At 39.3% G+C, this 13279-nt stretch overlaps 1 protein-coding gene across 1 annotated transcript in view; it reads right to left on the reverse strand.

Annotated features, from left to right (window-relative positions):
* Window positions 1-11482, reverse strand: part of ank1a (ankyrin 1, erythrocytic a) — a 121095-nt gene extending 109613 nt beyond the window's left edge. Inside the window, exon 1 of the mRNA XM_027016862.3 lies at window positions 11081-11482. Within this exon, the coding sequence (XP_026872663.2) occupies window positions 11081-11206 (126 nt within the window). The 5' untranslated portion in view covers window positions 11207-11482. The remainder of the gene's footprint in view (window positions 1-11080) is intronic.
* Window positions 11483-13279: the final 1797 nt, after the last annotated feature.

Genomic DNA, 13279 nt, shown 5'->3' on the forward strand with positions numbered 1-13279 from the left:
ACTCTGAACTGTTCTGGCTGCTACCGGTGACTGCTATGTTCAGTGTAGCATGTCACTGACTCCTATGCACAACTCACTTTACATATTCCCAGTACTGTGCACTGCACTAAATAATTGCACTGTCTACACATTTTGTATTTGTCCTGTTCTGTATTTATTATTGTTTATTTAATGTTTATTTAATTATATTTTTGCACTATATTAGACTGTTTGCACTTGTGTAGCATGTTGTCTGTTGCACTGTTGTTTTGTGTTGCACCATGGTCCTGGAGGAACATTGTCTCGTTTTTGTTGTGTACTTGTATATAGCTGAAATGACAATAAAACCTCTTTGAACTTGAACTTGAACTTCTCACACAGGAATCTACCCAGATGCTTGTGCAGTCACTTGTGATCTCAAAGTTAGACTACTGCAACTCGCTACTTGCTGCCTACAAAGCCAAAAAATGGACCAGCCCCTTCATACATGAGGTCATTAGTCAAAGTCCGATCCATACCTCGAGTACTTCGAACCTCAAGTACGGCTCATCTTGTAATACCTTTCTTCAGGTCTCATGAATGACAAGCATCGAGACTATTTTCTGTCCTGGTTCCAAGATGGTGCAATGAACTGTCACTTGCTGTCTGGACAGCAGAGTCCCTTGCAGTCTTCAAATGCAGACTGAAGACCCATCTATTTGCAAAATATTTAAAGGACAACTGACCCTGTTCCCATATTGACTGAACAAATTAGTACTTAGTGTAGGGTATTGTTTATGTTAACAAACTCTACCACTTACTGTTTATTGCACTTATCATTGTTTATCTTATGCATTTTGTACTTCTAGGTATCAGCATTGATCCCTGTATTCTACAGGATTGTAGTTAATTGGTATGTTGGGCTCTAACCTACTGTACTGTACTAGGATATATTCGATGAGTAAATGACAAAGCACTTTTGTAAGTCGTTCTGGATAAAAGCATCTGCTAAATGCCATAAATGTACATGTAACTTTTTTATTAACGGAATCCAATATTGGAATTCATTTATACAGTTTATTGTTAAATTTTGAATCCTGTAATAAAAATCATATAATTTAGGCTATTTCATTACCTGTTGCCTCGTTTTACAGTTCTTGGGTACATTTACAGCATTTAGCTGATGCTTTTATCGAAAGCTACTTACAATTATGACAATTTGAGCAACTGGACCTTTCTAAAGCTGCTTTGTGACAACAACTATTGTAAAAAGTGCAATATAAATAAATTTGACTTGACTTGACTCATTCTACAAAGGATAATTATCTGCTCTTCTTGTTTGTATTCGGGTGTTTTAAAATGGAGAAGAAAATGGAGGCTTCCCTCAATATATCCACATTTTCCATGCATTGGATCCCAAACCATATTTTGTTTGTTTATGTCTTTTCCTCATTTCAGCTCATTTAATTGGAGGTTGTGAAGTTTACAAGGAAAGGAGAGACAGAACGATGCAAATCTGTAGTAAGAGCAGAGACATTTTAGGCCACAGTGTACTACATCTATTGTATATGATATCAATGAGCAATGGTGCATTTTTAAAGTACACACAGATCTCCCCAGACACTGCAAATAGCATAAACACTTCAGTCTGTGTGAGCAAATTGTCACTGTTAGCTGCATAGAGAACAATTGCATCATGCAAATTTTATTTATTTATTTATTGTAACCAAGGACAGATGCTACCTGCAAGCATAATTCATGTCATGTTTTTCTCTGGTGTGTTATGGAAATACATTGGCATTAGCTATACATCGCCTTCGCTCTGTCATATATATAATTTAACTGATGTTTTTTAAGTATGAACTCAAGGAGAGTAAGAGACAAGAGAACAAAACAAAATTAGTCTATTGGGATGCCTGGCCTGTTTCCCACACCTATTCCCTCCTCAAAATTGCCCATGTCAGGTACTGTCCCAATACTCAAGGAGAGAAGTGTATAATGCTAAAATTTACCCCAGACTTCTCCTTTGCTGTGCATGTGACAAAAGAACACTCAGGTGAAGACCATATCCTTTGCGGAAGAGGTAATATTTTTGAGTGATATCCACTTTGTATTCATTTTACAACTGAATACAAAAGCCCTTCTTTAATAATACGCCACGAGAAGTCAGTTGTGCTTGAAGGTAACTACTATTGTTGTATATGGAGCAATACAAACCACGACTGAAGCACGGTTCTCTAGTTTGGGCAATGCGCTTTGCGTTTTTTAAACCGCGCGATTAAAAAACCCCCAAAAAACATCACCTTTTGCCCTAAACGCCACGACAATGTATCATGCTGAGAGCCGCACGGGATGGAGTTAGCTCCAGTACCAACGTTTTCCGCAGTATTCTGCAGGAACGTGGACAAAATTTAAAAAAAATAGTCATTTGGTGACAATGGGAATGGGGATACACCGATCTTTACGGCCTTCGCAAATGTTTGTGCAGATTTACACATAGTTTAACCCAAATTTTCTTAATCGACGTGACGTTAACGACTATGGTAAATATCTGCCATGGCTAATATCGACGGAAAAATATATAGGATGCACACAAGTATAGTATATAAATAGTATATATAGTATATAATATATATATATATATATATATATATATATATATATATATATATATATATATATATATATATATATATATATATATATGATGTACACTGTTGCTTGCTTTTATGTTATTGTGATGGCAGATGGATTTAGTCACTGATCCAATCGCTCAGGCTCTTGACCTCCACGACCGGTTAGATATATGCAATTTATTTTAACACATAAGTTTAACCCATTTTAATCTACATGCGGAAACCGCGCCGCACCATGTCACAAGCAATATGTTAACCAGTGGAACCAGTTGCGTAAAGCAATTTTTACACAGCAGCATTCTTACAAATCCCGAAAGGTGTAGTCGAGTTAACTTTTAATTTTTGTTTAATTATTTATTTTAATATTCATCAGTATTTGAATTTTCCAAGGGAAATTATCACAGAACTCCCCAAAACCAGATGCTGTTGTAGATTAATCAATGCTGGAAAAACGCAGACACCGTCACTGACTTGTTAACAGATTATTTATTATCGTTCCCACTGTAGTATGCTACCGGAAAGTAGGTTTGATACCTGACAATTTTCACCTGGACTGTTCGGTTTTTAGGTTCTGTGTCCGAATGTCCATTTTGACTTAGATTTGTCTGGTTTTATTTGTTTGTTTTGTTGCAACGTTCCCCGAATTGTGGGGGGTCATATTGGTCATTAGGTTTGTCACTCCTCACATCTTCCCCCCCACTGTCAATTTTAGACCAATCAACAGTCGTCAGGCAAAGTCAAATACAATTTACAGGTGGAAGACACAATGGTGAGTCTGAATAGTGTCCGGTTTGGACTTTTTGAAAAGGTAGTAACATCCTAGTTGTCACTGTAGGAATATTTTTGAGTGTGTCGTATGTAACATATGCTAATTAAATTGAAAGAAAGATATGATGAAACTAATTTCTCGTTTATGTCATCACACTAGTGTTCAGTTCATAAGCAAAGTCTGCTGAAGCCTGCGTGCCAAGCGGACACTGTATGTTCGCAGAAAGTGCATTACATTATTGCGGCATAAATGAACGGCAGAATTAGACAGGCCTTAGGCTCTGTGGACTTTATGTGGAACGTGTACGTTAAATCCATCAGTCTGCAAGTCCGATTAGCTAGATTGGACATAATCTAATTACTTATTCAACAGGAAAGTGACCGATTACATTTTGAAACTAATAATGACAAAAGTCATTTCTGGAAACAATTGGCACTTTGATGTCAGGCACTGAGCATTACATTTTAGTTTGCCAAAGGGTTAGTTTATTGCCGGTGAGCATCTAACTCTGAGAGGCAGAATGGAGAAGCATTATATTCATTGCACACGGGCAGTGATGTAAAGGGCCAATCACTAATATATATTGTTTTCCCTTTCTGTGTTCTATTTTAAACAATTTAATTTGATTGTTTTAACCGTCATCACTGTCTTATCACTCAACATAACACTAAAAATAATCAACCTTCTTGTGGTTTGTTACCAAGATGGAAGCTGTATGCTCTGTGAGAGAGCAAGAGAAAAATCTGTCACCTCTAAATTCTCAGGTAATTCTGCCCTATTGCATTACAACTGCAATTCAGGGATAGCGAAGGCTTTCACGTGCTTCCTTCAAGCCCCACCCAGCTAAACATATTTTCGAGCTGTGACTCCACCATTTCACTGCGAGTTATACTGTGTATGACTATGTATGTGACGAATAAACCGAACTTGAACTACAATGTCAGGAGCCTGCATAACCAATTTGGTGGATCGTGCTATCCAACCCTTTCTGATGCACGAGCTCACAAATGCCCCTGATTGGTGGGGACTGTGTTGAGGCACAAGACGATGGAGTAGGGACTTTGTTGAGGCACATGAGGACAGGGTGGTAACTGTGTTATAGATGTCGATGATGGATGGGATGCGACAGAATTTCTTTTCCATGCAACTCTACACAATGCGTCATCCACCACTGACCAATCAAGATTGAGCATATACTATATTCATCTAACATGAAGGAAAAACTAGTTTCCAAAACTCCCTGAGATGATGAACATTTAAAAATGATTACCAATCTGAACATGGCAAAGAGAGCCTATGTCTTCTTAGTTTTTGAAATGTTTATTGACTGTGTTATCCTTGCCATACTCTGAGCTTAGTTTTGCTGTACTCTGGCTGTCTAGATTTACCAAATGGGTCTTTAGGCAGCTCTGTAGTGGGCTGATTAGGGAGTATTTCATTGTTATTTATAGCTCTGGAGAAGCATACTGTGTTTCTACAGATGTCTTCTGAATAGTAACAACAAAAAAGCTGAACATTTAAAAAGCAATAAAATGTAAAAATACACACTTTAAGAGTATCTAAGGCTTCTAAGATTTTCCTAAAATACAATATGAAGTACAATATGTATGACAGATCACTTTGTTTTTGTTTTTTTGTTTTTTGTTTTTGTTTTTTTAGAAGGTCTAAGAACTCTGCCTGACATGTCAGCTTTTAGCCTTCAATGAATTGAGTGTTTAATTTTATTGATAGATAATAGGCTGAGAGCTTTTTGAGAGCTTTTTGAGAGGATAAGTAACTATTGTACTTAATGAATGTCTGTATGTGTTTATGTGCATGTTTGAGTTTCTAATAATAATGTTAATAATGTTGCTATTTTATTGAGTGATAGAATTGGCACCCATTGGTTCATCACATCTGAAGTTTGCTCTGTACTCTACACATATACTCACACCACATGCATTCTCATTTTTCTTGCTCATTCAAGTTCTTCTCTCTCTGTCTTTCTTTCCTCACACATGCTCACTCACACTCAACATACCCACTCAACTAAATGAGTTCTAAATTACAGAGTTCAAGCAAGCCCTACATCCAACCTGTGTGTAAATATGACTGCGTTTTATTGGTCTGCTTTCTGCTGAGTCACATGTACATAGGCTCCCTCAGGACCACACACAGAGTGACAGAGTGATAATTGCAAGAAAATAAAATAGCAGCCAAACACAGACCTGTCTGATGCAACACAGTCTTGTACAGGTCAAACGCAGACCTGTCCGAGCCAAACGCAGACCTGTCCGGGACGAACACAGACCTGTCCCGGTCAAAAGATGAGGTAGAGCATTGCACCAGTAAAGTGGAAATAGCTCAAGCTCTATTTAGTTAGACTGAGTCAAAATAGAAAGAGATGCTGGAAGGGCTAATGCGAACTCTGCAGTTAGCTGTAGCCCATACCTCTGATTCACTGAGCATATTAACAGCATCCTGGGAACATGCACCAAAGTACAGCTAATGGCAGGACTTCACCTTCTGCTGCCTTACATTGTCTCACTGACCTTTTCAGGAAGAATTTAAAATAGCTGTTGGCTGCTGTTAAATTTAAAGAGGAAGAAATACAGCAAAGTGAGGCATGTAGTTTCATAACCAACCTAACCTTAAATGACCATCAAGGTGAAAACCACAATGGAAGTACATACATTAACATTATTTCACTAGTTTGGCCCTGCAGCCTAGAAATAAAATATGAGGAAGAATAATCCTCATTGATTCTTGCAGAGAGGATTAAATTGAACTCCCTCAGAGAAATGTCTTCTAAAAATGTCTGTCAGCAATGTCAGGTATACATATGCAATCATTTACTTAATATTACATACTGATGCAGTCAGTACACGTTTGAGAGTTTCAGCCTGGGCTTTTGGTAGAAAGGGTGATCTACCTGATTAGATGATTGGTCAGTGTCACTGTTATTGACAGTAGAGACAGTATACCACTGCTCCCTCCCCGAGAGCACAGCCAGTTTTTTTTCTCTCAAGCTCCAGGCCACGGATGGCTGTGGCATCACTGGTGTGATCAACTTTCTCTTTGAGTGATCATTTTACATATATATAAATATAAGCAAAATCACAGCACAGTACTTGTCTTTAAATGATGTATTCTCTAATGCAGAGCAGAATTTCAAAATGGCTTGGAAGTGACCTGCTTTTAATATATAGTGTTAGTGGGCCATATTTCAGTCACTGTTTCAATCTTGTCCTGTTGTCTGACAGAAGAAATGGAAAATATGTAAATTATAACAGATTGGGAATTCAGATGTATTAAAATACAGTATGTGTTAGCACAGAGAGTAGATGAGAACCAAACAGATGAGGAGGGTTAACGCCAATTGACACTAGGCAGTATGCAAATATGACACGATCATGTAACAAATATACTAACTATCACATAACATCATTTAGCACTTTATTGAGTAAGCTTTAGCTGCTTTATTTTGAAAGTAATTGGCAACACTTGTATTGTATTGTATTCTATCATTAGATATATGCAGTTCCAGCATTAGCTGCATACACTGGAACCCTGGTATGTTCTTAATTTTGATGCATGGGTGCATCATCCATTTTGTTGAAACTAAAAATTACTCAAGAGCGAGTCAGGCAAACTGAGAAATAAAGTGTAAGGAGAAATATTTACTTTTTTTTTTTGCAATACTGTGAATTATATTTGTCCTACTAAATTATAGGAGTTAACATACTATTATAGTTTGAATGATTATGAAATCAACCCAAATGAAAAATCACATATTTGGGCAGTAGTGGAGACTGTTCCTGCACATGGGGATGGAGTGGGGATCAAGTAAATGGGGTTGGGAGGATGATGCATGCTAACCGGGGTATGGGATGGGCACTTTGTTGAGGCACATGGGGACAGGGTGGGGACTGTGTTGAGGCACAAGAGGATGGAGTAGGGACTTTGTTGAGGCACATGAGGACAGGGTGGGAACTGTGTTATAGATGTGGACAATGGATGGGATGGGGACAGAATTTCTTTTCCATGCAGCGCTCTACACCATGTGTCATCCACTGCTGACCAATCAAAATTGAAGATATACTATATTCATCTAACATGAAGGAAAGGCTAATGTTGGCTATTTTTTGACAATCCCTGAGATGAACAAAGTGGAGACTGTGTTGAGGTACATGAGGACAGGGTGGGGACTGTGTTGAGGCCTTTTGCTAGTAAAGGTGATCAACCTGTTTAGATCCCTGTTAGGATTTTTTATTTCATTAATTGCAGTTGACTATCTAGTATGAGCTCATGTCATAATATGCCATTTCAGATTAGACACCATACAAACAGAAATCTGCTCAATGTATTGTTCCAGACAGCCTGTGAAAAAATCACATCCCCTCAGCAAACCTAGCTAGGTCTTGGCCCTTAAGAGACTAAATGAGACTGTACAACAAATGTGTTTCTGTCTCTACTTTGAATTGTTTCAGACTACAAGGTTGTGATTTTAATTTTTACCTTTGTAGTTTAAGTTAAATTGGAAATCATAGGGTGGTTATTAAAGGATTCTAGTGTGTATGTATGCAAACATTTAGGTTTTTCTCTCCTGTCTGTCTCTTTCTGTATTGCGCAGAGGAACCAAAGTGGGTATAAAGGCATTAGACAGCAGTTAAACTGGACAACAGGTTGAAATTGTGTGCACTTAGAATGTAGAGAGAGACAGCAAAGTAAATCAAATGCAATCACTAAAGACACCTGTTGAATCTGTTACTTGCAAGCAACAATTAGTGCAGTGCTCCCCCAGATTAGCTTCTCTCCAACAAAAGCACATATCTGCATTAGACACACCTGGAAAAACCCAACAACATAAAAACAAATAGAAAATATTCAACTAGTGGTGTAGATTCAAATTGATTTACATCAAATTATTTGGATCAAATGCTTACACTCCTCACAGTCTTATTTAAAATCATAGTTGTAATGTCACATTAGCATGTTTAAATAAAAAGTGTCTCTTAAATGTACCCTCTGTCACACATCACATAAGGAGCCAGAAGGAGAGAAATAGAACCATGCTGGCTCAGCACCTTAGCAATGGGACCAAAAACAACACTAAGCTCGTTTCAGCTTCATGCTGAGGCCAACTTTGTTTCTGTACAAATGCCTACTGTAAATCACAATTCAAACAGATGCCATTCTACTACAAAACAATTTAGGGGCGAAAATTCAACAACCCATTTCTCATTTATAACAAGCAAGAACAATGTTGTCATATTTCATCTGAATGAAGAAGCTGTGTGTGATAAGCCAGCCCATGTCCCTGATTGGAACTGTTTGTAGCTTCTCATATATGTTATATGGTATGAATTCATAAGAATAGTGAGATTGTGGGTCTAGCCACATCACTTAACACAGAGAGTAGCTATGGACAAAGTGATTGTACTATCTGTTATAAAGCCTATAAATGACAGAATAAACAGTTTCATCATTGAGAACCAAAGGCTTTAAACATTTAAAACACAAAAACCAAAGGATGTGCCTATATGGTGTGTTTGCGTTTGGGTGCACTTATTCAGAAAGCTTACGTTATTTATTATTGTCATTGTTAATATGACATACATTCAAGCAAAGTTTGATAGCATGACCATTGACTAACTTGCTCTATCTCTATCTTCTTTTTTTATTTTTTGAGGAACATTTCAAAGTTTAATCTGAATGAATGGCTAGGAGTGGAGGTGAACTGGGTCAACTGCTGAATGTGGAATGTTCATTTCTATTCCACCAGGTAACATCATTTTCTAATTCTATTCTGTACTTTCATAGTTAGTAGATGTTAGCAAACAAAATGGAAAAAGGAAAAACTGAATTATTTATTTTAAACAAATTGAGCCATCATGTGTCTACAAATGGTCTGCACTACCCATCCACACATTCACAGTGTCAGTAGGGGGGTGAATAGGTAGGCTTTCCGGCCTGGAGAAGAAGTGTTCAGTCTCACACCCAAAACTACGGCCTGAAACTTTAAAGGCCTGTAAAATTATAATGCATATAATGTTTCTTCATAATTTTGTTCTGAACTTTAAAAAATCATTAATGAACTGCATTCTTCACTCTGCAATAAACAGCACAGTAACAACTAATATCTGATGTTATTTTGCATTTTTTAGAGGGATTAGCCATTTCCTTACATGTATAAACATTATGCTTAGCATAAACAGAAGGAAATAAATCACACTGATAACTTCATCTGGGTATGCTGAAAATGGAATTCAATTGCCATAATATGATTTGGAAATCACGCAAATGCAGATGTGCAACACAATTCTGTAAAACAGTGAAATTTGTCCAAAAAAACATTTATGTAGAAATGCAAAGAACACAGCAACAGAAAACCTGAAATATGAGTAAAAAGTCCAAATGACAGATCTATGGTACATATCTGAGCATGGCAGTTATGCCAGATTTTTGTTAGTTGCTAAAAGCAAGCATTTTTTAAAAGGCTTTTCCCATTAGATAAGATTAGATAGATAGATAGATAGATAGATAGATAGATAGATAGATAGATAGATAGATAGATAGATAGATAGATAGATAGATAGATAGATAGATAGATAGATAGATAGATAGATAGATAGATAGATAGATAGATAGATAGAAGGCACACAAAAAGATACAAAGAAAGACTGACAAACCTTTAGATGACTAGCTAGACAGTCAGACAGAGAGTCTGTCCATATAGCAGGGCCAGACTGATCAGAGGTAGACCAGAAAGATAATCACTCAAACAGAACAACACTAGAACACCACTGAAAAGTTAATGAATTAAAATACATGTATGAATGCAAAAATCACCACTGAGCTTTTCAGACTTTCAGCAGCAGCAAAATCTGGGCTTTTCTTTGTCTCACAAGTACATGGAAGTCTATGTGCATAGTATGTAGAATGTATGGACTATCACTGAAGTCTATTTACATGATATTTAGAATACATGACTTATCTTTGTCTTTATTTTCAGGAAACAAGTGCAACAGAGAAAGCAGAAGCGAGAGAAGGGGAACAGAAAAATAGAGAAAGACCAAGAGAGAGAGTGAGAATATCGACGTGTATTCCACCGCAGACACACGCACAGAGCTGCCCTCATAGAGAGCTGCTGTAATATAACACTCTGCAGTGCTCTAGAGGAAAAAGGGATCACAGCTCTAACAGGCTAAACAACCAAAGGACTGCCAGCACACCTCAACACAGCACAACGGCAAACAGAAACCAACTCTGTTGGAGCAGGAGCATCAGCCATCTGATGGTCATCTCATTCCCACCTAGAGCTGATGTGGGATTTTGGACCTTCAGAGAAGAAACTGTAAATACCCTCTGACTTATTAGTTATGAATGTGTGCTGTTAGGCTCACATATGATTTTCTAAACCTTCCTAAGACAGAGTGTGTCCAGTGCATCCTTACAGTGCTGCAGGCTGCTTCTCCTCATATGTGGCTGTGTGTGTGCGCGTGTGTGTGCGCGTGTGTGTGCGTGTGTGTTCATGTGTGTGCATGTGTGTGTGCGTGTGTGTGTAGCAGAGTAAGAATACGCTTACAGCAGGTATGTTTCCTGCATTGTACTGTTACTGTCCCAACACCTTTGATTCAAAGATGGGGGTCGGGGGGGAGGGGGGGGTTCTCCTAGTCCTCCACTCTCCCCTGCTCTCTTGCTCTCTTTTCCCACTGCTCACCAGCCCGGCCCTTACCTTGCGCTTCTTGTCCCGTGAGCGGCTCCTCTTCTTCACCCTCTCCTCCTCCTTCTCTTTGCGCTCCTGCTCGGCGAGAGCCTCTAAGTCCTTGTTCTTGCGGAGGTGCTTGGCGGCTTGTGCCATGGTGCTGCGTCCGCGAGCCCGTGCCGCCTGCTGCTGCTGCTCTGGGGAGGCTCGGGGGGGTCCAGGGCTCGGGCTGCTGGCTTGATGCTGGTGAGAGTGTCGCCACCGGAGTGCGCCGCTTCGCTTCTACACAGCCCCACAGCAGCAGAATAAGCCTGCCCACCCTCCTCCTGTTCTTTCTCTCTCTCTTTCTCACTCTCACTCTCTTCCTCTCTTTCTCTCAGACTCTCTGTCGCTTGCTCTCTCTTTTGCACTCTCGGTCTCTCACACACGTTTCTGCGCTCTCTCTTGCTCTTGCTGCAGGGGTTGTCAGGCAGGCAGACCCGCACGAGCCGTTTAGTGAACGGGAATGCTGCCGCAGCACCGCGCACTCTTCCCTCTCTCTCCCTCCCTCTCTCCCTCTCTTTCCCTCTCTCTCTCCCCCCTCCCTCCCTCTCTCTCCCTCTCTACCTCCCTCCCTCCCTTCCTCTCTCTCCCTCTCTCCTTCTTTCTCTCCCGCCTGTCTCTTTCTGTATTGCGCATAGGAACAACAGCGGGTGTAAAGGCATTAGACAGCCGACGCAGGCTTCCTCTCACGTGCTCCAGCTTACTTTGCTGCTATCCTTCAGCCCTTTCAGCTGTTATAGCTATGCTTGCCCACTGATCTAGATCAACGCAAAATAGATGATACAGAGTTATAGATCAAAATCTGAAGCCTTTAAGGCTTCTTATTGCAGTGATCTTTAAGGCACTCTTATTGCAGTGATCCTCATTATTATTGTCAGTCTGGCAGTATGTTCATATTTTTCTGAAGCGTGCTTGTTACTGGAGGCAGCCAGCAGTTTTCTGAGCAAAGGGAGGTATGTGGAAATGTTCAAAACATGCTCGCCTGACAGTCGTGCTTCTTTTCATCCTACTGTGTTGCGCCTGTCCCCAACCCAATACATACAGCTCTTCTGTAATTGAGGTGCAGTGTTTAGGACCCATGGGGTCTGTTGATGCAGCATGTGTGATGGGTCCATGTGTGATGGGTCCACTACTCTGTCTCTGTTGGGGGGTTGAAGTGTAGTGTGTGAGGGAAAGGGGAATTGTGTGTCTGTGTGTTAGTGCTCCAGACAAGAACTGCACCCTATAAAGAAATAAACTGGAGAGGGGAAAATGATAGTGGTGGTCTTTGCTCCCCCATCTCTCTCTCTCTCTCTCTCTCTCTCTCTCTCTCTCTCTCTCTCTCTCTCTCTCTCTCTCTCTCTCTCTCTCCCTTGCTATCTCTTGCTTGCTTTTCTTTGCATAGGGGTCTTCAAGATAAGGAGGCAACATCATTTGTTTTCCATCACAGACTGTGGTTGTTGTGAATATGAAGCAAACCTCTTGCACCTCTTGTGTCTCATTGCTACATTGCTACTTTAATGATTCTCCTTGTTTCTCAATCTCAGACTCTCCTCTGCAATGCTGCTGAGGCAGGTGAAAACTCTTTAACATCAATCTCTATGATTCTTATTTTTCTAAATCTATTTATTATTTCATATAGAAATTAGTGAAACTTCAAATGACAAAATTTAGATTGCTCTGAGAAGAGAATAGCTCTGGAGTCTGGCACAGTCTGTTTGCACAGTCTGCGTATTAAGGCATATCACTGTACTGCAGCTTTAAAAATTTTAAAGCCTAAAAATCAATTCATGTATATTTTTATGTTAATGAGAGACCAGACACTGTCCATTCAGATAATTTATACACAGGAAATACATGCTGATCGTTACTATTAATTGTGAAATGTTACCAATATACTTCATAATGATTATGTTCAGAAGGGAGAACAAAAGAGAATATATGTGAAAATATATTCAGAAGGGAGAAGAAAACAGAATATGTGCCTGAATACACAGACTGTGTGAACAGACTGTGCCAGACTCCAGAGCTATTCTCTTCTAGGGGCATTCTAAATTCTAATGGCCAGTTTCGTGAATGGTGAAATAACCCAACCACGTCATGATGGCAGACATCCATTTTAAATTCTTATTTCTTGGTTCAACATGGCATTTCAACATTCATTGTCAGTGTAAAGCAGCATAGGTAAACGTTGAGTTTATTGAGCCA

The sequence above is a fragment of the Electrophorus electricus genome, chromosome 1, assembly GCF_041902795.1.
Source record: "Electrophorus electricus isolate QZ-2024a chromosome 1, ASM4190279v1, whole genome shotgun sequence".
Taxonomy (NCBI): Eukaryota; Metazoa; Chordata; class Actinopteri; order Gymnotiformes; family Gymnotidae; genus Electrophorus; species Electrophorus electricus.